This window comes from Medicago sativa, chromosome 3, assembly GCF_051527215.1.
Source record: "Medicago sativa cultivar Bolivia chromosome 3, Bolivia_mono, whole genome shotgun sequence".
Lineage (NCBI taxonomy): Eukaryota > Viridiplantae > Streptophyta > Magnoliopsida > Fabales > Fabaceae > Medicago > Medicago sativa.
Genome location: NC_140751.1, coordinates 90,407,081 through 90,434,334, shown reverse-complemented (window position 1 = coordinate 90,434,334; position 27,254 = coordinate 90,407,081). Strand labels below are relative to the sequence as shown.

General features: G+C 32.6%; 3 protein-coding genes and 1 long non-coding RNA gene across 5 annotated transcripts; 1 reads left to right on the top strand and 3 right to left on the bottom strand.

Annotated features, from left to right (window-relative positions):
- The first annotated feature begins 3,697 nt into the window (after positions 1–3,697).
- LOC146941795 (uncharacterized) lies at positions 3,698–9,033 on the top strand. Its single transcript, XM_085755627.1, has 3 exons — positions 3,698–4,486; positions 6,341–6,412; positions 6,530–9,033. The coding sequence occupies exons 1-3, from the start codon at positions 4,477–4,479 to the stop codon at positions 8,680–8,682; spliced, it is 2,235 nt and encodes a 744-aa protein (XP_085611753.1). The 5' UTR covers positions 3,698–4,476; the 3' UTR covers positions 8,683–9,033.
- A 1,993-nt stretch (positions 9,034–11,026) lies between these two features.
- LOC146941794 (myb-related protein 308-like) lies at positions 11,027–13,074 on the bottom strand. Its single transcript, XM_085755628.1, has 3 exons — positions 12,654–13,074; positions 12,399–12,528; positions 11,027–11,807 (listed from the first exon to the last, which is right to left on the bottom strand). Exons 1-3 carry the CDS (start codon positions 12,784–12,786, stop codon positions 11,180–11,182), a joined length of 891 nt encoding a protein of 296 aa, XP_085611754.1. The 5' UTR covers positions 12,787–13,074; the 3' UTR covers positions 11,027–11,179.
- Positions 13,075–18,424: 5,350 nt separating this feature from the next.
- Positions 18,425–19,328, bottom strand: LOC146941793 (defensin-like protein 1). Of its 2 annotated transcripts, XR_015032492.1 has the most exons (3): positions 19,163–19,328; positions 18,837–19,058; positions 18,425–18,626 (listed from the first exon to the last, which is right to left on the bottom strand). XR_015032492.1 is itself a non-coding variant. In XM_085755633.1 (2 exons), the coding sequence occupies exons 1-2, from the start codon at positions 19,215–19,217 to the stop codon at positions 18,892–18,894; spliced, it is 222 nt and encodes a 73-aa protein (XP_085611759.1). In that variant the 5' UTR covers positions 19,218–19,326; the 3' UTR covers positions 18,675–18,891. The 2 variants fall into 2 exon arrangements, 1 of the variants encoding a protein (XP_085611759.1); XM_085755633.1 differs by lacking the exon at positions 18,425–18,626 and having other exon boundaries at positions 18,675–19,058; positions 19,163–19,326.
- A 5,067-nt stretch (positions 19,329–24,395) lies between these two features.
- Positions 24,396–25,787, bottom strand: LOC146941792 (uncharacterized). The gene is made up of 3 exons (XR_015032491.1): positions 25,381–25,787; positions 24,903–24,997; positions 24,396–24,816 (listed from the first exon to the last, which is right to left on the bottom strand). It is a non-coding gene; the product is annotated as an uncharacterized LOC146941792 (long non-coding RNA).
- Between the last annotated feature and the right edge of the window lie 1,467 nt (positions 25,788–27,254).

Genomic DNA, 27,254 nt, shown 5'->3' with positions numbered 1-27,254 from the left:
TTGTCAATTTAGAATGATGTGTTCGAGAACGTTGATGCTCATGTTATTATAAATGGTTTTGCATCTCGAAAGGCTCGAAGAAACCACGTTATTATGACTTCCCGTTAAAAGAGATGTTTTTTATATGTTTAGTAAAACTATTGTAGATTTCTAATGGTGGTCTATATGCTCAAGTTTTATTAGGGCTAATTTTTATTTTTAGATAGGTTTGATTGTCTAATCGATTGTTTTACCTAGCTTTGTTGGGCATGTTTCGTCCCCCCTACTTATTTTTGTCGTGTTATTCTTTTTTTATTAATAATATATAGGATATGATGAATGCATTTGACAGTGTTTTGGGGTGTCAACATAGTTAAGATTTCAAAACATCGTATTATGATGACTTGAGGTGTGAGCATTGTAGTGATGTCAACCACCATAACTAATGCATGTCTCATTTATCGTTTATAACAAAAATTATGATGCATTATATAAAGGAATTCTTTTCTCAAACTTGGCTTAATGCCCGTAAAATGTCAGAAAGAGGATTGCTCTTGTTAAGGGGAGGAACAACTAGGATTTAACCATATTCTCTCCAGGATGAAGATAACAAGAGCTGCGAGTTTAATGCTAGATCTTTTCTTGTAGGGGAAGCTCCAAAGGTAGAACTTTGATGTTTGGAACTATTATCCTTTTCGTCTAACATGGGAGACAACAGAAGAGAAGAAGGGAAAGCAATTTTTTTTTGTTCGGAAGCAAGAAGATGTTTAATCTAACACCATATTACTTTGATATCATAGAAGAATCGTTGCTGAATAATCTCATATTATTGATGAGTGAATAAAAAAATACAATGAAGTGGTTTTATAGTATAGCAAACCCGAGATGAGGATAAGAAGCAATCTAACCAACTTGAATGATTTATCCTCTCTAACAAACTAAATGTAATTGAAATCAATTAAAGAACCTAAACAATCCTCTAAAAAAAACCTAAACAGTAGTAATAGAATGGTTGGCTAAGTCTTAACTCTAACAAAAGTATTGTAGTGCTAATTTTATCCATCAATTTGTTGATTTAAATAAATTATCTTACTATAAAAAAGCAAGATAAAATAATTGCAGATTGCTTCAAGATGAGACAATATAATGCCAATGTGCAATCATGCAATGAAAAACTCTCCATGCGCATTTGGAGATAATAATGCATCTAAACCAATAAAAGGTGAACACATGCAAACAAATAGTAAGTACAGTTGGACCATGTTACTATTGATGAAGGACATTCCAAAATTCCCATAATTCATAGATTAATCCAATACACGTCTCAAGAAATGTGTATAATATCACGAAAAATAATTAGTTGGACATAGCTTCAAATCAAAAGTATTTGATTTGAGGAGACACATAAATAATAATTAAATCACATTAGTTAATATCATTTCATATTAAAATTTTATCAACTATATGTGTTCAAATGAATTTTTTTTTAGGTCTTGTTAACCGGTGCCTCCGGAGCACTGATTAAGGAATTCAAAAGTAGAAAAATTGTCTTGGAAGTATAAACTATTACTTTTGACTAACTAATTATTACACAACTTTTTAATAAAATCTTACCTCTTTTGTCTGCTTAACCAATGCTCCGGAACACTAATTAACATTCTCCTTTTTTTTTTTTTTTTTATGTAAGAATCGATCTAATATCACGAATCATCAAAATTAAACGGATTGATGGAAAGGGAGGGAGAATGGTCCCCTTATTATGTTAATTTTACATTTAACTCGTCAACTCTCTTAATTTCTTAACTCAAACAACAAGCCAACCCCCATTTACAAAGAGGAATAATGTTGCATTGAATTCTTCAAGTTAAATACGAGGTTAATCGATTTTTGTACTATGTATTTTTAAAATGCATATTTTTATTTTAGTATTGATGTTCATCTAATAACACAAAATGATTATATGGTACAGAAAAATTAATTTACAGGCCTGCAAGAGAAGCTCATTATAAAATTGATGGATAAGCTAGCGCAGGGATAACATGACAGCAAATTATAATCTTCACTTACGCTTCAAGGGAGACTGTGTCCCACCTTCCATTTTTCGGTTCAATCCCTTCCTTTTCTTTACGGTTAAACAATTTAAGTGCTTGTAAGGACAAATTAAGATGCTATAAAGTGAAAGTGGTAACTAGATACGATATCTTTGCCATTAACAGGGACTTCATTTATCAAACTAAAATATTTAGTGTGCACTTGATAGCTAAAGTGCCAAACTGTTACGGCCTATATCTCGTCTCATGTTAAATAAATTTAGAATATTTGCATGTCATTCTTTTGATTTATATTTTTATAATATTTATGAAGTAATTATCTTTTAACTCCCTTCGGTCCTATTTATATTTTTTTTTTTTGAATTTTTAGGTTCATTGAGTAATTGATGTATCTTGTTTAGAACATAGACCAAATACATCATTTACGCAATGAATCAAAAAAATCAAATATTTCTTATAAATAAGACCAGAAGGAGTATTAAATAATTGAATGATAAATACATATCTAATTAAATTTTAAGGTGGTTCGTAAAAAATATATTTACATTTAACAAAGTAATTGATAGAATAATTACGTAGCTTATTGACTGAGATACAATAAATAAAAGTATCATGTTATGATTTTATATTAATTTACTTAAAAATAAAACTATTTGTTTAATGAATTTTGTAATAAAGTACTGATACTCGACCAAATTTCAGAATACATGAGAATCTCATGTTTTTTGTTAAGTAATCTAATGATTAAAATTTGACACATCTAGATGAATAAGTGAAGAAATGAAGTTCAAACCCCACCATCCATATACATATTACAACGTCTCTATCAATTAAATTATGTTCAAGATAATCTAATCAACAAAACTTCTTTTTATAAAAGAAATTAATCCTTTTAATTTATAAAATACGAATACAATTATTTATTTATTTTTTTTGAAAATTTATACTAATAGATAGGGCAATGGGGTGTTTTTTCTCATAGGGTTAATTAAGTAAATGGTCCCTATAAATATTCAGAATTTTGTTTTTAGTCCCTACAAAATAAAATCACATTTTTTAGTCCCTATAAAATTTTCCATCAACATTTTTAGTCCCTATAAAATTTTTCAACAGAATTTTTAGTCCCTATAAAATTTTTCCATCAGCATTTTTAGTCCCTAAAATGCTTAAGGAAAATGTCATAGGGACTAAAAAATGTGATTTTATTTTGTAAGTACTAAAAACAAAACTGTGAATATTTATAGGGACTAAAAACTTAATTAACCCTTTATCATATAAAGGGTCATATAATGCACTATAAATATAAATGCTTGACATTTGATCATTAATTTGACACACATAAAACATGAATTTTGTTACATTAACAACATAATTCTCCATCATTCTCTTACTCTAAATCATCTATCAATTCTCTAATGCATGAGTGAATTGCTGGAACCATAAATCTGTAAAAAACTGTTAGGAGATACGCTTGGTGTGGTTGTACAATACACATCAATGAACTCATGTTATTCTGAAGGGGATTAACTGATATTCCTATTGCATCCAATGTGACAACCCCATACGCTTTGAGTTTTACATGCATAACCATTAAATTTTTAATGTTTCAAGTGCAGTGGCTTCTTCCCAACAATCAAGTCAAGATATATAACAAATATGTAAATTTGCATGTATCCAACACATATGAAAGTGAAGAGGTGAATTTAAAATTGAATGTAAGTAAGGTAAGAGAAGCATGAAGAGGCAATTAAGTTAAGAAGGTGTGGAAGTGACGCGCTAGCTAAGAAGAGATAGTTGATGAAACATGATTATCAATTCCAATGGGACCGGACCAACGTCCAAGAAAAACAGACAGACAGACAGACCTATTGGGTTGAGGAGTTTGAGACTTGAGACAGATAGCCTCATTGGCTTTTCCGCAGCTTTTTTACAATTTACAATTCCCCTCCCCTCTTGTCTTGTCGTTGCTGCTTTGTTTTTTTTCTTTCACTTGTCTGTCTTCAAAGCAAGTTTCAACAACAACACAATCATCATGCTCTTTTCTCTACCTTTCTGAATGAATCTGTGACACTGCTTCTTTTTTTGTTCCCAGCTCGTACTATAGGAACCACACAAACACAAACACCCAACAACAAAAAAAGAAACAACTGTGCTTGTTCTGTTCCAGCTATTGAAGCAAACTTACAAGATGACAACTTTTTTATGTTTATCCACCAAAAATTCATTACTACGATCTACCATGTTCATCATTTTTACTTTCGGTGTTGTCCCATCTTTTACTCCTTCTTCTACCTACAATGCCACTCCTTCTTCACATCCTCGTTAGACATTATCTTGTATGGCTTGAAGAATGTGGGTTTCCAAGTTTCTTGAGATCTTGGAATCTTGTTCTTGATTCTTCTTTTCCGCATTTTACTCTTTTTTCAAAACATCTTTGCTGGTCAAAATGCAATCAGGTGAGTTTTACTTTGCTTTACCCTTTTGATTTTTCATGAAAATGTAGCTAATTTGTGATTTGAATGGTGATTCGGATTGTAATGCTATATGTGTTGTGTATTCTCTAGAATCAATATTGGTTTGATTTGTCAATTTGCCTTTTCATTCTAATAATAGCAATATTTGGAAAAACACCACAAGTCCCACATTGAAAATTGAAAACAGAAAAAAGCTGTTAAGTAGAGGCACTATACATTAGGCAAAATATAAATTCTTAGTATAGTATCATAGCTTGTCCATTGCATTCGGTTGAGGGATACACCAACAATGAATATTTTGGGATGCCACCAACAAAACGCATACTAAATTGAGTAAGAAAACATCAGGATTGAAAAGGAGCAAAATGTAGACCTACATTAGGTCACTTAATATCATGTACTAGGTTTTAATTGTGAGTAATGAGATCAGTTCATAGACTAACAAAATGAAATTGGTTTATTCTTTCCCATTAGTTGAGTACAGTACTGTTTTGTATCAAAAGTAATGGAAAAAAAACTTAATTGTTGGTATTTAAGTGTGAATGGATATGTTTTGTCAAAGTGGGCATTTATCCAAGTCCCACATTAAGTAATAAGTAGTGTGAAGAAAAAAAGAAGTGAAGAGTGATTATAAATATGAAGAGTGAGTTTTCTTCAGCACAATAACTTTAGTCTTTTGGATGTACTTTGGGTAGTTGTGTGTCATGAGAGGAAATGCAATTTTGTCCATGCAAAAATTATATGAGAAACCTTGCAATTTTCTCCTTGTAAAAATTACATGTTGAGTAATAAAATATTTTGTTGATAGATTGTAGATGTAGGTACAAAATGTTGAATCACAACCAATTTGTGAGTTGTATTTTTGTTTCTTTTGTGGGTGTCCTTACGCTTGTGTAGAAATTTCCTTCTGTTGCTCCTAGACGATGCTCTTCCGGACTCTCCACATTGGATGGAAATGTGTGTGTTGAGCAACGTATAAGTGAGGTGGACCCATATACCGAATGCCTTAAGGTTTTGTGTGAAGATTTTGTGTCCAAGTCACTTATGTGGTTGCTCTCAGCTCAATGCGATGATCACCCGAGCCCCCTCATGACCCAACAGTAGTATGGTAGCAAGTTTATTACACAACAATGTATCACCAAAACACCTTTTTCTTCCTCCCTTTTGCATTTACGGATGAAGGTTTTGGGTTAAGGTATGGTGCCCAATTCACAAGTGTGGTTTTAAGGCTCTCCTCATGGCACATGACCTATAAAGTATCAGAGCCCTGGTCGGCTTGGTGGAGGAGTGGGATCCTTGTGTTTGCATCTAGTATAGTGATTTGAGATATTCACACTTGAGGAAGAGTTTATTGGTATTCAAGTTGCTCCAGGACTTCCCAAAACTATTGGTAAGAGGGGATTTCAACCAACAGAACATAGGGGAAAAAGTATACCAGGGTTTATATCTGAAGTAAAAAATGTATCTACAACCTCTAACATTTTAGTTCCTCCAACTCGTGAGGAATAAGGATGAAATATATCTTATTCTTTATCTCACTCTAAATATGTGTGTCTAATTATGTATGTACTATGTTCCATGTAAATATTGTATTAGACAAAATGTATTCATCACTCTGGCACCTCAAGACTCAAGCTGAATGATTAATATTAATAGTTAGTGTTCCCAAATATAGTCTTTCTTTTTATTGTGTATTTGGGACATGAAACAGTGCTAATAGGATTTAGAGATATATACTGTACTGCTTTAAGAAAATGCTCAATTATTTACTTAATCGCGACATATTTATAGATAAAGAATCATCTAATGCACGACCTTTATAATCACATGAATCAGGTTTTTTGCAAAATGGAATGGATTCATCGCCAGGAAAAAGTCAGGATGGAAGTTTCAGGAAGTCTAGCTCTGGTTTGTACTAATGTCCTCCTCCCTCCCCCACAAGAACAATATTTGCTGATAAATAGTTGTAACTAATTTTTATTTTTATGAATATATATTATATAACATAGTTTTCTTATATGCCAGTTATTTCTGCTAGTACCGTCTCTGGGGCGTCAGGGTTGAGCAAATTTGTTCCCATTTCAAGAAGAGCGTTAAAGGGACTCAAGGAATATGGAAGAAAACTGGTTGACCTTGAGGAGTTATTCACACAATATCTTGAGGAATGGGTCATGGAGAATCTAAATAGTGATTCAGTAGATGGGATGCATGGTTTTAGTTCTCTCTTCACGATTGGTGAGATGCGCAAGCTAGATATGGCGTTGGAGGGGGTTCCATTTCAGCAACTTGTCCGTATGCCAATATTCTCCGAGGTTTCTGAAGAGCTTATAGAAGACCAGTATCTAGCTGTAGAGGATTTCCTTCACGCGGTTATCATTGGTCTCTGGCGTACTTTTTGGCATAAAAGTGGACCGCTACCGTTATGTGTCTCATGTCCCTCTTATCCTGGTTCAAAGTTCAATAGTGTTGAAAAAGCAATATCAAGGGGAAGGCTAAGGGAAATGCGTGGTTTAGGTTTGATATCAAAAACATCGACTGCTTCAAAAATTAAATGGGATCAAGTGGTTGAGTTTGCCATATTCAAGCCAGAGTTATTGTTGGACAATGCTTTGAGAGTATCAGCCAACACTATTTGTGAAGCTCTCTTTTACGGTTTTCATGTTCTTGTTTCTCGGAGTTTGAGCAAGATTAGTTCCGTCAACAGTGATTCCGTTTTCCTTTTAGTTCTTGATTCTAAGTCTGGAGTGGTGATAAAGTTCAGTGGTGACCTTGGAAAACTTGATTTATCGAACTCAAGCAATCCGTATCTTTCTGTTGCTGAATGGATCAAAACTTACGCTGAAATTTGCATCACCCCGGCTGAACCAATATGGAACCAATTAGGAAATCCAAACTGGGGAGATATAGGAGCTCTGCAGATACTATTGGCAACATTCTACTCCATTGCTCAATGGAATGGACCACCAAGAAAATCAGTCGCCACATTGATCTCAGATCATAGCTTTCGCCTTCAGAAGCGCCGAACAGAATGCTGCATAATCGAAACTGAAAATGCACTTGTGCCTTATTATGATCATCAAGATGGAGAGATTGTTGAAGTTGATCAAAATGATTTATTTTCCAATAACCGACCCTCACGGCTAAAGCTTAAACACGGTGACATAGTAGTCTTGGATGATCCACAACAAGGACAGAGAAGTTTCCAAATTCATGAATATCTGGTACGAGGGAGCTATTATCTGTATAGTGCTATATGTTTAGATCACCCCTTGGCATTACTGTCTTTATATGTTGGCGCACATACATCAAGACTCGAGCCCTCTTGGGAGGATATGAGCCTTTGGTATCAAGTACAACGCCAAACAAAAGTTCTAAACATTTTGAGGAATCAAGGAATCTTGAGCAAATATTTACCCGAAATTGTTGCCTCCGGTAGGATTGTACATTCCGGTCATTGTAACAAAGAAAGTCCAGGAGGAAGGTGTGATCATCCATGGTGTGGAACACCAATACTAGTAACATCTCCGGTAGGTGAGCCATTATCATCTGTAGTTTCTAATGAAGGAACATTTTCTGCCGACGAAGCAATGCGCTTGTGCCGAGACTGTCTGGTTGCTCTAAGAAGTGCAGCTATAGCTAATGTCCAGCACGGTGATATTTGTCCGGAAAACATAATACGCGTTGTCGAAAAACAAGGCAATATCAGAAACCAGCACAACCAAGCAATGTATGTCCCAATATCTTGGGGCCGTGCAGTGTTGGAAGATAGAGACAGCCCTGCTATAAATTTACAATTCTCATCATCTCATGCGCTTCAGCATGGGAAGCTTTGTCCTTCATCTGATGCCGAAAGCATTGTCTACATCGTTTATTTTATTACCGGAGGGACTATGAGTCAACAAGATTCTATCGAGTCTGCTTTACAATGGAGAGAGAATAGTTGGGCGAAGCGTTCAATTCAAAAACATCTTGGTCAGGTTTCTGCTGTATTGAAAGGTTTTGCTGATTATGTGGATAGTCTTTGTGGAACTCCATATCCTGTTGATTATGATATTTGGTTAACAAGGTTGAATAAGGCAGTGGAAGGTTCAGCTGATAAAGGTAAAATGATTGAAGAAGTAGCCATAACATTGAGATTAGAGGATGCTGCTGAATCTTCAGGAGCTTCTGGTCCTTAACTTGTTTTTCTAAATTGCAATGGTGAATTCATTTGCATATTTTGTTTTTAGGACTTCAGGTTCTTTAGTACTATTATTTTGGGATCGTCTTCGGCAACAAGGTATAATTTTGAGTGTTTTATGGATTCTTTCACACGATTATTATAATTTAACGAGAAAATTCACACTTGTTTCAAGAATTGGCTATTTCTAAAACTTGGAACCATCCATTTCTTTTGACTGATGTTGTGATGAAATGTTATGGTTTATAAACATCAAACAGAAATCTTCTAAATTGTATAAGGGCACGTGACTTGTATAATTTTTGGTACATTCATGGCTACATATGAATTTTCATATTAAAACATACAATGCTCTCTTATTATTAATATTTTGTTTTCAAGTATGACAATAACAAGCATCAGGAGAATATTGTGAGACATGTGGGAACAAAAATGTATACAAATTATTTATTATAAAGTACACAAATTTTGAAAAATTCATTGGGAATTTAGAGCTTCTCCACTTGCACAGCCAATATTGAACAGTGACTTCATTGACTTGGCACTGGTTAGCTAGTGTTATTGAACAGTGACTTCATTTCTGATCGGATGGCCCATAGCTGTTACTGCATTAACGCAGTTATAGCGTGGGATCCAGTTTCGACCCACCAGTAGTCAACAACGCCTATATTCAAATTTTATCCACTAGCTAGTAACTGATTACGAGTTAACTAGTTATCCGTGGCTCATTGTCGACGGAGATTAATCACTTGATTTAAGAGGAATACTATAATTTTTGCCTTCTGTTTTAATTTTTTGACTTTTCTTTTGTAAAGAGTACCTTTCCCATCATTATTTTTTCTTTTACCATCGCTTTCATCTTTGAGAATGTGATTTTTTTTTCTGTAAATAAAGAAAGAAACAAATCCTGTAAACAAATAATTGAAACCAAAAATCATATTGTCATTGGGATTGAATTTGTGATCAATAATTGTGACAATTCATATTGGGTCATAATTTTTTTTTAAAGGAAATTAATTTTTTTTGCCACTTAATAACGAAGAATGTTTGACATAACTAGGAAATTCAAATCAAATGTATTATATCAAGAAAAATTCAATTTCCACATAGAAAAGAGAGAAGGTTGTCCACAAGTTATAGATTAACTCGTGACTGGGGTTTGAACCCCGACTCCTTCACTTGTGGTTGTTATTAGCCTCCTCGGTAAATTGTGAGATTATAATGTGGAAAAGAGCTCTCTATTTTTCTTCTCATCCAATCACAACAAGCATTACATGGCAAATGTCTCTTCCTGAATGTGTAAAACTCAACAATGATGGGCATGTAACAACGCATGGTTCTATTGCTGCGTGTGTGTGTGATGGCCAAGGTACTTTTATGTGTGGACGTTATGAGTATGATCTTGGCACTTGTAACATTGTTAAGCCGGATATATGAGCAATCCATTAAGGTCTTCAAACCATTGTTATTAAATGGTTTGAGAATGTTGAGATCAAGTTTGACTCTCTTCAAAGCATGATTCAACGTATCCATGAAAGCTAATTATAGTGTCAAACATGTAAAAAGGAAAGCTAATTAAGTTGCACATTTGTTCGCAAAATTTGACTTATCCAATAGTCTTTGCTTTTGCAGTTGTCTTGCATTTGCCTCACAGGTGTTTCTTTCGCTAGAGAGGTATGTAGTCTTTTCTTGATTTTGGGGCTGCCCATTTTTTCCAAAAAAAAAAAAAGAGCATGGTTTTATAAGAATAAGTTATCTTCAATATAAAAACATAATATGATATTATAGTTTATTGATCAGACCTATCCATCATTTATTTCTATGCATGATACGTCAACCCTAATTAATGGTGTTTGATGTGAGGGAGTGTGTTGGAAAATATTCAAGTTCATCGATTTTGTAAAGATGAGTTATGTATAGTATAAAAGGGAAATGCTAAGATGTACATTTAAGGCACATGCTATTGTACCAAATAGAAATGGAGTCAATTTAATTTCTTAAAAAAATTCGTTTTTTTTTTATAATAAATACTTGTTATTTGTAGAATCAAAATGTGCTCTTATGTCACACGGTATAGCAAGATCCAATATAAAATTCTTATATTTAATAACTTTTTTTTTGTTATAATTGGTCAGACTTTCAATCAAATTTCAAACAAATAGTTACTAAGGAAACAGAACGTGGAAAATATAGAGGTTAGATTTTCAATTGAATTCGATACTCTCTCAAATTGATTACCTTTAATGGATGAAATCTAACAACAACAACAATCAAGTTTCATCCCACGAGATGAAATCTAAAAGAAATCAAAATAAAATATTGAAACAAAAAATAATCCAAAATTTTGTCAAAAACTATTTGCAAGTTATTGTTAACTAACACAACAGTCGCAACATAACATTACAATATTTATGAGCCGAATCAGCTTAACTCTAGCTAACTTCTATAATTTCCAACCCAAAAAAACAAGCTAACTAATTATAAACTATTAAGTTTTAAATATTCATGGGTCTGTAAAATCTATACATATTATTATCGGTGACATTTGTAGCAACAGTGTTACCTATGGCTTTGTTGCAGTAACACACTTGGTTGCTTTGAAACCCTAGATCATAACAAAGACACAGACCGTGATTAGCAGTAACCTTTGTTTCTTGTTGCTCATCACCTTGTAGATGTTGTAATTTCAATTTTTCATCGTTAACTTGAGGATGTGACGACGGAAGACCAATGGAAAGGTCCAAATTTAGTTGATGATGACATGCTTCCTCGGAGCTAACTCCGCTACTGTTATTTGAATTTGAATCTTCACATACCAACTTGGTTCCATTAATCTTTGTATTGGCATAGCCACTCACTAACTTAAAACTGTGGTCGTTGTTGTTAATAATGCTAATATCTTTGATGATCATGTTCTTAACGTTGCTTGTGGGAATTTGAGATATTGACACTGCAGCATTAGCTGGTGGAATTATGGTGGTGGATGCCGTTGAGTCGTTAAGTGGCCGATGAGTTTGAGGGTCGACTCCACGGCTGTAGAGTTTTCGCTTGATGTGAGTGTTCCAGTAATTCTTGATCTCATTATCTGTTCTTCCTGGTAATCTAGCAGCTATTAACGACCATCTGCAAAATCATAAATTATGTGGTACTTGAGTTAGGAATTTAGGTCACACAAGAATTTAACAAAGAGGTATAGACTTCCAACTCTTACTACCAACATAAGATATCGACAACTAATATTTGTTTCTTAGAAAAACAAGGGTGTCATTAGAGGGATGTACGTTGTATTGTGAGTAGTTTATTCAACAAAAAATACCAATAAGCTACATTTATAAATTTTCAAATGGCATTCACAAACTAATTTTACATCATTTGCAATTTACTTACATAACTAATTTTTATTGATTGTTAGATAAATTATCCACAATTTTTTTAAGGATAACTTCAAAAAAACATATGGGAATTAATCATGAGATGATGAATTGTAGAACAAATATAAATTAGTTGTTTAACATTGAGAATATTTTAATATAAGTTGATAATTTGGAAATATCAACAATATTGATCATATATATATATATATATATATATATATATATATATATATATATATATATATATATATAAATTAAATGTGTGTATTTTCACCGTATATGTTGTGATACTAAACTAATTATAAATGGAGGGGATATTATATATATGTTGTGTTCATACTTGTTTCCAAGTAAGCTGTGGAGGTTAATGATAAGATCATCTTCTTGTTCAGTGAAGTTTCCTCTCTTGAGATCAGGTCTTAGATAATTTATCCATCTCAATCTGCAACTCTTGCCACATCTTAGCAAGCCTACAATCATCACAACCATATATATTGATTTAAAATTCTATATATCTATAAGAAATGGAAATTTATTAATCTGTTGTAGCTATATATATAGTGGGAAATTAACTAACATAGAGTATGTTATATACCAGCAGCTTTTGGAAGAGACCTCCAACAACCTTCTCCATGAAGCTTGATGTAGTTAATGAGACGTTCATCTTCTTCTTTTGTCCAAGCACCTTTGTTTGTGTGCTCTTTCTCACAACAAGGAGATCTGCCCATAGTGGCTTAGAGAGAGAGAGAGAATGCGTGGAAGGTTGGAAGAAAGTAATGAAATTATATTGGTGAGAGAAAAGAGGGCAGAAGGAATATAAATGGAAGGTAGTGGTGATAAGGAGGTGCAATTGACTCGGGGATCTTCTTTTTCTGAGAAAATAGAAGTAATGTAAAGAGAGAGTATTTGACCAAGTTGGTGAGAAACACGAGTGGTTACAATTCACTTATTAAGTGCTCCATTTGGTAGGTAGCTACCTCTACTTTTATTTACATCCTTTTCCAACCTCTTCTTCCACCTCACCCTCTATATATTACTTCTTTTATTCTTATCCCTAAACATGTGCAAATTCCACCTATTCAGATTTCAAAAACCCTAACAAATTTCTTTAGGTATTGTTTAAATATCCAACAATATTATAATTTTTATATGTGTTTGATTTGTATTTTAAAAACAATTTTTTATATTTTTTTTTAAACAGAACACTAGTTAGCAAGACCATTAAGATTTATAATTTCTTTTAAGAATAAAGATTTATAATTTAGAAATACTTATTAAATTGTCTCGTAAGTACATCTTGTAAAAAGTTTTGGGATGCTTGATGTATTGAGTGTGTGCAATATCTCTTCTATGTATTTAATGTGTGTGAATTTGACCACCAAACTCTTTAAAATAAAGGATAAATAAAAGGTAATTAATAAATTACTTATTTGAATTTAATTTCTCCCACCAATGATATAATTCTTTTAGGATAAAAAAACATTCTTTTATCTCTATAATATTGGTGAGATTTAAATTTTGTTACTGCATTTTTTTTAAAGATTATATCTCTAAAATTCCCAATTTCTTAATTTATGTTTTATGATGTATTAACGAACATTTTATAATTGTAAGTATCGGTGAAATTTAATTTTTGTTATTGCGATTTTCTTAAAGTTATTGCAATTTTTTTAGATTATGTCTCTAAAATTCCAAATCTCTTAATTTACATTTTATGATGTTAATATTAATGAACATTTTATGATTGTTTTGAGTGAGATTTTAATCATATTCTTTGAAGTTACAAACTCAAACTCTTATACTTTTTTTTGATAAAAGATGATGTGTCAAACCGAGAGCCTCTTTGCATGATGACATGATTTGCCACGTGAGATGTTGATGCCACGCACGATAATTCTCCCTCAAATTTTTTAAAGTTGTTTGATCCAGATTCGAAGCAGAACTCTTAAGCAACTGTTTGGTGGAGTGGTGATCCACAGGTACCGTAGGTTGAAAGGCCTTGTGACCGTGAAAAATCATAAGCTAGCAAGTGTAGCTTCACCAAAAACACACGTTTGATGCCTAATGTGATTTTGTTTGCTGCCAAACCAAACACGAGCCTTAATACATTTTCATCGTTTGTTTGATGCCTAACGTTAATTTCAATACTCCACATATTTTGTTTCTATATAAGGATTTCTAGAAGCATGACTCAACCAACTCCACTTTACTCTTGTCCATTCATGTCGATATGAGTAACTAACGTCCCCACCATCCATGGTTGAGATTAGTGGGGTTCTTCAAGTTCAATATATCGATTACTTGTTATTTTCTTTCAATTGTTTCACCTACTAGGCAAATTTAATAATTATCAAAATGAATTGAATACAAGCACCAAAATTTGAACTTGCCTTAACGGTAACAATTTGGCTAATGAAATACTCGCTCAGCCTTATATATAAGAGGAAAAAAAAAATACCATGATTGGGTAGATTCAAATATAAACAAAATTTAATACCATTATTTCAAAACAAATTTAAATACCATGAGTGTATATCTCAAAACAAATTTAATACGCATTATTGATAGTAATTGTCATTTTCAAACTCAACTAACTTCTCTTTCGAATCCAACAGTACTACTTATGCAAAATTATGAGCCGGCCTATCAATTCTTAATTTTTTTATGGACATGGTTGGTAAGGCTTACCTTCCCACCTTAGCTTTTTGTTGCTTCTAGAAACACAAGAAGAAAATCACAATAAAATAAGGTAAAGAATCTTGAGGGTTGGTGACCCACCTCTCTCCCACCTCATCTATTGGCATGAGCTGGGCCAAAGGGCAACATTATTTTGTTTGCTCACCTCATTTCACACTCCATTCTACAGTAATAAATTACTCATGCTTTTCAATTAGGTCTTCCTCATTTATTATTGTTATTTACATTTCATAAAATATTTTATCTTGATTATGTTAGAGTATTTTGACTGTGGTGACCATGAACATTGTCACCACTAATCAGATATATTCTGTTATGGGTCCACATGAAGATTAGTACTTAGATTAGGAACACCCATAAAAGTGATGAAGCAATATAGTAATTTGCAACTGTTCAACGGCATGTTGCATAAATTCCATAATTGTAAAATGATTCAACGGACATCATAATTCGTTGACGTATTCTTCTTACACGTTGACAAACCAATCCTATTTTTGGCTTTATATAATTGAATTTGAATCAAGTTCCTAATTCAAACAAGCAATTCATTCTTAGTAGTATGTCGTAGCAAAATCTTTTTAACCACCGAATTAGATATGTGGAATAGGATGTTTTATGCCATCAAATTTTAGTTTGTTATATTTATTTCGTAAAATTATTTTAGAAAATAAAATAACTACCTTTTTTATACAGAATCCGGCCAACTTTATTAACTCAAAAGCTGGAAACAACACCAACATGCAACATCATCCAAATTTACAACAGATTACAAATAAGGGGAGCATAATAGAGAGCCTGTTTAAAAAACGATGTCATTGATACCTATATCACGAGCAATGCAAGATGTCACTACAGATGCCTAAGTTCGAATTCCCGCAAAAACGGCACTACTAGAACTCACTTTGTAGTAAAAAACCTCATTGAAAACTTTCATTTTGATCTCACAAGATACAACCACAAGCTGAGGAACCAGTAATAGCATAATGAGCATCATCAACATTCATTTTGAGGTCGCCTACCGAATTTTCAACCAAATAAAAAAAAATTGACATGTTTCGGTCTCTATAATTTTTTTAATATGTAGTTTTAGTTCCTGTTAAATTAAAATTTGTTTAATTGTGCTTAAACGTTCCTCCGCAAAAATATCATCTCAAAATTTTATATTTAGGTCAAAATTTTCATTAGTTTTATCTTAAAATTTTTAACATTTAAAAAAACTCATTTAATTTATTACATGTTCAAAAATTATGATTTTTTAATAAAAGAGTTTCTTATAATGTTCTTAACATGTCTCTAAAAAATCATTAAAAGATTTAAAGGTTTAAATATAATTAAACAAATTTGAATTTAAGAGGGACTAAAACTACTTGCTGAAATTTTTTATATTTTTATAGAGACTAAAACTTATCACTTTTTTATGAGGAGTAAAAACGAAATTTGTTATAATTATAGGGACTGAAAAAACTTATTTAATCGTTATAAATTTCCTCCACTTGATTATGAATTTGATCCCAAAGAGTTTGACCAATGTTAGAATGTCGAGTAAAGTGAATTTCGGTCTCTCCAAAATAGATTAAGTGAAATACAAAATAGTAACTTCCATGGCCAAACGGTATTAACAATACTTTTTGATGAGAGATTCAATTCAAAGCAAGCCAAAGTTTTAAAGCCAAAGAATCTTTTACAATGTTCGTCTTTAATAATACGATCCTAATAGGTTTTGCATCATTACAATCTCTAATTACACGAATGAGAGAGTCTTGTGCTAAGTTACAATCAGGACTGGACAAATATTATCTGCAGAAACTTATTTGAGTTTCTGAATGTAAATACCCTAGTACCTCTATGACAACGTTCCTCATTCGTAAGAAGTTTAATGTGTGATATTTTCCATAGAGTTGTTCACATTCACGCATGACGTTGCTACTTCCAAGCTAATTTGAAAAGATCAACATCTTGTTGTACTTCCTCATCTTTGAAGTTAACATCATAGGATGTTGGTCACCAAATAGAGGTTGTTTGGAGAACAGTTTTTGTAATATTATTCCCATTAAAGAAGAAAAATTATATATTGCTAGTTACTTCACATGTATGGCTTGGAACTGGAGTAAAATCAACCGTTTGTTGCCTAAACCCGTTGTTGCTAGATTTCATAAAATCCAACTTCTAGTTTGTGGTGATCCGAATTTCCCTTGTTGGGTTACAACATCATATGGTATGTTCAACATTAGAACAACGCTTCCTGAATTTTGTGTCTTTGCCATCTCTAATAATCTAGTAAATGCTATCATTGACAATAGGAAGCTTTAGATATCTATCTCCAAGCATTAGACACATATTTTGTTTTTCATCTGAGGAGTACTCGTTGGGCCACAACCATACTTTACATGTAGAAAATTGCTTTTTTGACATAGAATGCTTTCTATTGACACAAGTAAATGACCAAATTACCTTCGGCGGTAGTTAACTACCGCTGACATATCCGCCGGTAGTTAACTGCCGCTGGAACCCAGCGGTTGTTAACTACCGCTGAGTTACTTCCTTCATCCTCTTCTTCTTCTTCTTCCCACATGTAATTCCTTTTGACTATCTTCTTCATCCCTTTCTTTTGTTCGGCTTCCCTTCTCTTCCAATTACAGATCTAAACTATCAGAACCCTTCGTTGCCAACAATCTCAACCCCAACCACGATCTCTATATGTGTTTTTTACTTATTCTAAATCTGCCATCCACCACAAATTCTATGTGTTTTTATAAAACTCTTTGTAAATCTATCAATTAAAAACTCTAAATCTCCAATCCACTTCAGATGTAATCCACGATTTTAAAAGACTATTTGAATGATTCAGATCTTCAATTTTAAGGAATTGCCCAATATTCATGTCTATTCATATCTTTAATTCCTTCCAAATTCCAATATGCAATCTCCAAATTTAATTTAATGCAGAGATTAATTTCGTTCTTCATGTTCAGGAGTGCATCTATGGCTAATTAATTAATTTCAAGAAAAACACATAGATAACCATAACAGAGATCAATAGAAAGAATTGAATCGATGCTGGTTTTTCATGGAAAAGAGATGCAGGGAGCAAGCAGGAAGAGAGAAGTTTCAAGAGAAAAAGAGAGAGAAACACAGTAGTGAAAAGGATCGATTAAAAGCGTGAATCTAGTTTAATTAAAGTAACTCAGCGGTAGTTAACAACCGCCGGGTCCCAGCGTGCCGTTCCAGCGGTAGTTAACTACTGCTGGGGTAATTTGGTCATTTACTTGTGTCAATAGGAAGTATTATATGTCAGAAAAACAATTTTCTTACATGTATAATTTCATCCGAGGAATACCGTAAATCGAATCAACCTAAATTAAAACCGTAAAAAAATGCATTTGGAACATTTTTTTTTTCTTTGAGTGGGGGGTGGATATTGGACAATACTCTTTTTTCTTGAGGCCCATAACTTTGGAAGACCCAACTCTGTTGAACTGTTTGCACTTCCCATAAAACGTGTCTGATTCTAATAAAATGTTAAAATATATTTAAAAAACAAAAAATTAATAAAAAAAGTATTCATAAATTTTTACTTGTATAGATATTTGTTATTAATCCTAAATTAAAAATTATAAAGAAATGAATGGAGTAATATAAAATGGAAATCTTGTCAAAAAACATATATAAAATGAAAATGGTTCAACATCACTACTTATTTTATAGAAAATACATCATGAAACCAACACAAAAGTAACATTAGATAATTGTGCGCCTAATCAACCAAATAGAAATCGAAACGACCAAAGATACAACCAAAAGCATTAGGACTAGGAGTATTAAGAAAATAAAGCAAGACACATAAGTGATTATAAGGGTTTGTATTCCTTATGAGCAATGTTATATCTCTAGAAAAATAACATCAAGAATTCTTCAAGAATAAAGAATAGTCAATCACAATGCACTATTTGCCACAATTCAAGGAGGTGTGGCTGAAAAATAGGAAGTGGACAAATAAATCATCCAATTAAAATTTGCCAACTGTGTCTTGAAAAATTCTTGAAGCTATTTTTCTTGAGAAGTAGCATTTTCCATTCCTTATTAATCATAAAAGCATAAGGTTCCAATGTTGCATTTGCACCAACTATATATAAAAGTTAACAACGCTTTTTGCAGAAGCAACGTCTACGGAATCCCCTGCAATTACCACCTGGAAAACCTTCGACATGACAAACTGAAGCACAGTTATGATCACTCATACACATTCCTTTGAATCGATGGCTCTTTGACTCACAGTGTCTTCCTTCAGTTTGTACCATCATCTCTGCATTGATTTATCAAGCGGTCATTAATATGATTAATAATATAAACATATTTTTACCGAAAATAGATTTCGTTAACTACATATGTATGCACTTAAAAACTTACGAGAAGCAAGGAGAATAAGCAAAATGAAGAAAAATCCAAAGCGTGTCTTGTTCATGATTACTGCTTGCTACAATCTTCACCTAGATTTATTATCCTGTTAATGAACAAACTTGTATTGGACACTCGTATCTATTTATAGAGGTAGAGGGAGTAAACATGAAAAAACTAAGTAAGAAAGCACACTCTTTTCCGTCAAAAAAGAAAGAAAGAGGAAAAACACACTCTTTTAGGCACAATGTTTAAAATGTTTGTCGTCTTTTTCTTAAAAAAAGGATTATACACTCCATTTTGAAAAGAGAAATCAGTACAAAAACATTCGAATATAATATAAAATTTTATATGGCATATTTTTCTAAAAAAATTAGTATATATATTTTTTTGAATCGGCCAATATTATTCACAACAAGTCGTACTAAAAGCAGTACCACTCGCGGCAGGAAAAGGAAAAAATACAAATGTACCGTATATAGGCGGAGCACATATAAGACAACTAGAAGAAAGAAACTACTAAAAAAATTAGTATATGTATGACAATTTTTTTAATTAATCATTAATAAGAATAGTTTTATAAGTTATGGACATTCTAACAAGTGTCTTAAGAGCATCTTCAATAACGGTTTTATCATTGAGTTTCAAACACTATGTAACAACTTCATAATTTTTGTGCCATTGGAGCACGTCTGCGTGACAATTTACTTCACTTACAAGCGGGGATACCCCAGACACCCCGCTTATTCACCTACAAGTAACCTCAGACATCCCGGACAAGTAACATCAGACGAGGAATTCACCTACAAGTAACCTCTGACACCCCGCTTATTCATCACCTTATAGGTGAATTTGTAACCACTAGGCTACTTGACCAAACAAACAGAGAAATGATTGTAAGAGAGTTGTCAATCTAATGGTCTTACAACTATCATTAGTCTCAGGAACGGAGCCATGAATTACGCTTAGAAGGGATCATGTTCAAAGTATAATTTATTAACGAGAAAAATAAATTTCAGAAAGGTCAACTGGTAAAGTTGTTGTCATGTGACTGAAAGGTCACGGGTTCAAGTCCTGGAAACAGCCTCTTGTGTAAAACAGGGTAAGGCTGCGTACAATACACCAAATGGTGGGACCCCTTCCTGGACCCTGCATATGCGGGAGCTCTAGTGCACCTGGTTGCCCTTAAATATAAATTTCCGAATGCACATACAAGCAATTTAATTAGAAATTATAAGATATGTTCAAAGTAAAAGTATACTCAAAATTATAATTTTTTTTAAGGATATAAGAATGATAAGTATCTTGAGGCTTGCTAGAGAATGATTAGACTAAAGTGATTTTTGAATAGCATAGAAAGAAAACAAGAAACAAATGAAATGCAAACGTAGGAGAATGAATTCTTTGCAAAATCGTCTAAGAATGCGCAAAAAAAATGACAGAATGAGGAATTCTAAATCGAGATTCTCGTTAATGATTATGATTCTTTTGTAAATTATAGACAAAATCTCAAATTCTTTTCGCTTTTAAGGATTCAAGTTAAGGATTAGTGCAATAAAATCTAGAAGTTTAAGTGTTTAAAGTCCAATATATTGATTGAAGAAAAAACTCATTATATAACATCATATAAAGTTCACAAAAAATATGATACACACTACTGTAAAAAAAAAAAATTTGAGAGGACCGTGGCCTATGCTGGTTCCCTTCTAGCTCCATCCTTGATTTTTTTTTTTTTTATAAAAAAAAACTAAAATGGAATTGAATAACCAGAGATTCCTAGTCGCTCTAGCACAAGATGTGTTAGAGAAGGACTAGAGAATAAAAATATCAGTTACATCTGGATAGCAAGAACTAAAGCTTAGTGATACAGCCAAAATGCAGACAACCACTAAAAAGAATAAAAGAGTCCAAAGCTAAATAAGAACCTCCAAACATGAGAGTGGGTTAAGCTACAACATATAAGAAAAAGCAAAACTAAAATAATTTTTCTACCAGTCGAGTTAAGTTCACATGACTCCTACAATCATTTCTCTATTGATATTTGTACAAGCATTCTCTATAAAGTTATATAGCCTTCTCCGTTCTTCCCGTTAATTCATTATTCGTAATATAAAATTATAGCCTTCTCGGTTCTTCCGTTAATTCATTATTCCTACTCCCTCAGTCCCATAATACATGACACAGTTGACCCTATTACGCATGCCAATGCATAATTTTGAGCTTAAATATCTTGAATAATATATTAGAAAAAATTATAAAAATTTGATATTTTGAAAATACTCATCGAGACGAATTTAACGACATCTTATGTGATATTATTTATCTTTGTATATTAGTAGAAAAATATGGTCAAAGTAAGTTAGGTCAAAATTGCACATTTTCAAATGGGTCATCTATTGCAAGACGGAGGGAGTAATACAATACTAATACTCCCTCCGGTCCTATTTATAAGAGAAATTTGGGTCAACAAAAATGGATGTATCTGGTCCAATTTTTTAACCAAATACATTAACTTTTGTTGACCAAAAATTCTCTTATAAATAGGACCGGAGGGAGTAGTTCTGTTTAATCTGTCTAAAAAGAACTTAAAACTGCACTTATTCTAACCAAATGTAGTAATTTGTTCACGTGATATGAACCGACCATGATCCTTCGAAAAAAAATGAACCGACCAAGATCGTTCGCATTTATTAAAAAATGGTTGGTAATTTGAACTTTTTCAGCACAAGTACCCTTGTCTCTGATCAACGACGTGTAATTCATCGGAAAAGCAAGTTTATATTTTCTTGCATACAGTCTGTTGACCAAAAGAATTCCAAGCACAAGAATAGGAAAGCTGGAAAGAGGCGTTAGGACGGTGATAACAGTCATCATAAACATAAAAAGCTTCATCATTTGTCTAAAAAATATGTATTGATTTCCCTTTAATAAGTTGTCTAAAACTTTAACGACGAATATGGTTGTGAAATCGAACACTAAAAACAAACTAATAAATATTCCGTAAGTCATATCTCAACCGACAAAAATGTTAAAATTGTTAAGTCCTACGTCATGACCACCGACACCTCTACTTTGTGTGTGAATTTATGATGACTTTGTCATTTCGTCTATCTACAAACAAAAAAAAAGCACACCAATAAATTTAAATGTATGAAGTAAAAGGAAGTAGCAAAATAGTCCCAAGCAGCAGCAGCAACAACAAACAAACATAGATCTATTTAAGTGTGAAGCAACACCACAAATATAACCAAAACAACAAAGATAAGAAAAGAACGTGGGAAACAACACACCAAAATTTTAAAAATTTATCTTATATCTTTAGAAGAGAACAACTCTCCAATCCATTATGATAAGAGTGATACAAAGAGGTTACAATAAATTAGTTTACTAGCTCACAAAGAAGATATTTTAACTTCTATCTGTATTTCAAGTCACTCAAACCCACAATTAATCCTAAGAGAAAATAATAAAGAAAGATTTTTTTTATCCTTTCTCTAACGAGATCTCACTACCCAAACTGTTTGTGAAGTGTTTTCCAACCCAAGAATCTCTCACCATAGACCATCAACCCTAAAGTTACCTCATTTGGTTTACTAAGTTTCTCTCTCGTGAAACGCTTTAAAAAATTAAAGAATGAAGCCTTATATAGTGATCAGACCCGGGCAAAACCGCACCATGATTTTCTTGGATCGTGCCAAGATTGGAGCTCGTACATAGCATTGAGCATGATCCTCAAAATCACGCCATGATTTCACCCTTCATGCCACGAAAAAAATGCGAATCAAACCTCCAAAATCTCGCCACGATTTTTGACGAACTTCAACATCAGTTTTGAGCCAATATTAACAAACTATCATCATATTTAAAAGTAGAAGTTTATGGTTATTTATTCTTGCAACACCAAGTCTAAAGCGGTAGTAGATCGGTGTCAGTTCGATAAAAATAAGAATCTTCAAAACTTAATTAATTTTCATTCTCATATTTTTGTCAAACCAACAGCCATCAAATTGTTGTAAATTTTTGGTGTTTTTAAATTACTCGTCCGTCCGACTTGTACTCCTTATCAATTTGACCATTGTAGAAATCAAAGATGAGTTTTAGCATTAAATTAATAAAAATTGTATTGTTTAAAAATAAAAATATGAATACGGTGCTACTAAAAAAATATAAATGAATATTATATGTATTTCTATTGTTGATTATTCGTAAAGCAAGGACCATATCTAGCATTCATGTTGGATTAAGAATGATTAATTTCACTTTCGTTTATCAAATGTCTTAATGTTTCAGATGTAGATGTGATCTAATGTCTTGATGTTTCAGATGCAGAACTGGTGTTCATGCACTTATCCAAACTCATGTACTTATCCAAACTCACCTAATAAGTGGTATCCTAATGTATTGATAGGGGAGTGATGGTGGATCCTAATGTATTAATTTGATCCTTTCTATCAGAAACCTTCTTGCATTGTAGTCATGAGGGTAAAAAAATTGGTTATAACAAATGTGGAAGTATTTTCTGTTGTAGACTCATATTTAAGGAGGAGATTGTCTGGTTTAAATGCGAGCGATTAGCTTCATATCAATTATGATGAGCTAAATGTTAGATATATAAGAAACGTGACTCGAATATCTAATGATTTGAGTTTTTTTTTTTTTTGTAGAGATAGGGTTTTGAATCGTTAAATTGTGGTTACTTCCGACGCACATGAGGGCTCCTCAACACTTATAGAAACAGGTCAAATTTAGGACTAATACGTGTAGTTGTTTAGTCTTAAAAAAATTAAAGCATAAGACTATACCATTTCTACCAAACTCTTTACACTATTTCTCTTAATCTCTTTGTTTAAAAATGAATAACGTTTACCACATTTACTACCAAGCCCCTCTTCCTTCGCCATATCAAGTGAGAATGATATATTTATGTGAGAATCATAAGAATGATTTAAAACCCTTAGATAAAAAATAAGTGGTTGAGATTAAAAAATATTATCAAATAAAGGTATAATAGTGGCAAAAAAATAAAGCTATAATAGTGGGAGAAAAATAATAAATGTTATACTGATATTTTAAAGTGTCAATTATTTTTAAACAAAGAAAAAGCGTTAAATAGACAATTGACGGAAGGAGTATAAGAGTGGTATCACCAACACATACACACTTTTCAATATATTTTTAGGGTCATGTTAACTTGTGCCCTTAGAGCATATGTTAAGCATTAATTTCATTCCATTAATGGTAAGAATTTAATGAAAAAAATTAATATTAAACTATTTGAGAAATAAATTAACACGATTTCTAATACATAATTTCTATTATTAGAATTCTTAACATATGCCCTAAGGGTTAGGGCACAAGTTAACATTTTTATCGGTTAAAATTCATATTGTTTCCACCAAATTATGAGTCCTATGAATTTTAACCAATAATAAAACCTAACAATAAGAGAAACACAATCTAATCTAGAGTACGTGTGAGCACCAACTTAAGTTACCGACATTTTTTTTTGCAGTAGCAGGTTCTAAACAATCCCCAACATTTACCACCTAGATGAAAACCTTCATAGCGACAAGTGTTAGCGCAATCTTCACTATTGAAACATAACTCTTCAAACAGACGACTCTTTTCCCTACAATGCTTTCGTCCTTCGGTTTGTACCACCATCTCTGCATCGACCAGTCATTTATATGATTAATTAACAAAAATATAGCTTAATTAAATAGTTTCATGAATATGAACTTGAAAGACTTACCGAAATCAAGAAGAATAAGTAGAATGAAGAAAAATCCAAAGCCAGCTTTGTTCATGATTACCACTTATTGCAATCTTCACCTAAAGAGATATTACCTGTTAATAAACAAACATGCATCGGTTATATACTTATAGAGGTGGAGGGTGTAGAAAACATTTTTTGTTGTTGTTGAAAACATGCCGTTTAAGTTCATTTTGGAGTTTATGTTCATTCGGTTATGACATTAGTTACACTAATTTAGTAGAGCTCATGTTTGGTTCATGGGACTCCCAAAATAATTTGCAACTTTTCAATACCATCTTGCATATACTCCATAAATATAAGAATAAATGGTCAATTTTGTTCCTCTTCAAATTGGTCTCTTAACTATTTTTTAAGGGAAAATTGGTCTGTTAACTAAACATACTTGAAAGGTCTCTAAGATGCATATATGCATTAATGATTGTATATAATGTAATCAAGGTTCTAAAAAACATACCGTGAAAACAGCGGCTACAAAAAGGCAAAGATATTGTTTTTCTCCGTTTTAGCACAATGAACAAAAATCACAAAACCGATGTGATGAAATGTTGTTACGGCCGCAAGATACGGTAGGGAACAATTATAGTTATGAAATCATGAAGAAACAATTAGAAATTAAATTATTATCCATTACATGATCGTATAAATAAATTAATAAAATTTATACAAGGTTGTGATTAACTCATACCACAATGATCATGATGCAACATCAATAATTGAAGAACTCGCGAAATCCTTAATGCGAGAGTAGCTATGACCGCTATTTAAAAGATTGTAATATCATAATATCATACATAATAAGGTCACTTACATGAAACAAGAAGGGATGACCAAAATGAAGAAAACCCAAAGTGTGCCTTGTTCATAATTACCCTTACTACGATACCTATATATATAACCCAGTTAATAAACTGTTGTGAATTCGATGAGAAAACACACCAATAACAAACTTGATGTGTGGAGCAAGGAATAATTAAGCAACCAAAATCAAAGTGTATGGAACAATTATAATCACAAGCCAAAAGTAGAAAACAACGAGAGAAAAGAAGACAGAGAACACAAAAGAATTTGCTGACCAAGTTCAGTCTAAATTGACCTAGTCTGGGGGAGACCCTCCGTTTCACTATATGATGAGTAACGTTACAAAAGAGATATCAATGGGTTACAAGAATAAGTCTCCCGCCTAATTCTACCCAAATCTCAGCCTCTTCCCGTAACCAAGAGACTCAATCCTAATAGTGTTTCCCAAGGTGAATCAACCTTCAAACCCTAGTGTTTGTTCCAAAGAGACAAACTCTATACAAACCCTAGTTTTGTTGTTGCCATTCTAAACCCTTGTTTCAGCCCCCTCTATCTCAAGGTTTACACCGATACAATGTCTATATTTATAGTAAAAGCAATCCCTCAAAAATCGGAACCAAATCTCACGCTGAAAAATACGTTTTTATTTTATGCATCAGCGTAAAATCGTACTACGATTTTTCCAGAATCCGAAGTCCAAAACCTGGTCCAAAAATCGTACTACGATTTTCCACATCGTGCTACGATTTTGACACCTTCAGCAAACTTCAATTTCTCCAATTTTGAGTCACTTTCACAACAATAAACAAACTTGGGTTGGCCACTCTGTATTTGTAGAGGTGGAAAGTTTAAAAATGAAAAACTATAAATTTTGAAAACTACACGTAAATTTGCACTTTGGTAACATCTGAGAAATATAGAATCTATACGTGCGTTCATTTTTATTTGTTAATTTTTCTTTTAAAGATTGTTAAGTTGAAAGCAACATTAATATTATTTGGCTAAATTAAATGTTTAGTCTCTTAACTAATTTTCTAGTTTTATTTGGTCTCATGACTAATTATTCTTATGTTTAGATACCTTAAATGCACTTTTGTTAGTTAATTTGGTCTTATTCCGTTAATTTAAACCTCAAATATTGTAAGGTAAACCAATATTATAGGCGGTTCATCATAAACCTTGTAAAAAAAAATAATTTTAACAATTTAAACTTTTTGTGAATGAAGAAATCAGGGCCGTTCCTACGAATCCGGAGGCTCGGTTCTGTAAGTGAAAAGAGCCCCGTAATAAAATAAAAATGAATTTTTTTTAAAAGAACAATGTTCTATTTAAATTTTCTAAAAGATAAATATTAGGTGTTGTATATATGCGGTACAACCAAAGGTGAAAATCATTACCGTATACATGAGGAACCTCAAACCACCCTCCCAAAAAAAACACTCACTTAACACTTAGTGGTACTACTAGACTATAATTTTTTTTCTGAGGCCCATACCTTAGGGAGACCCAGTTCCATTGAACGGTTTGCAC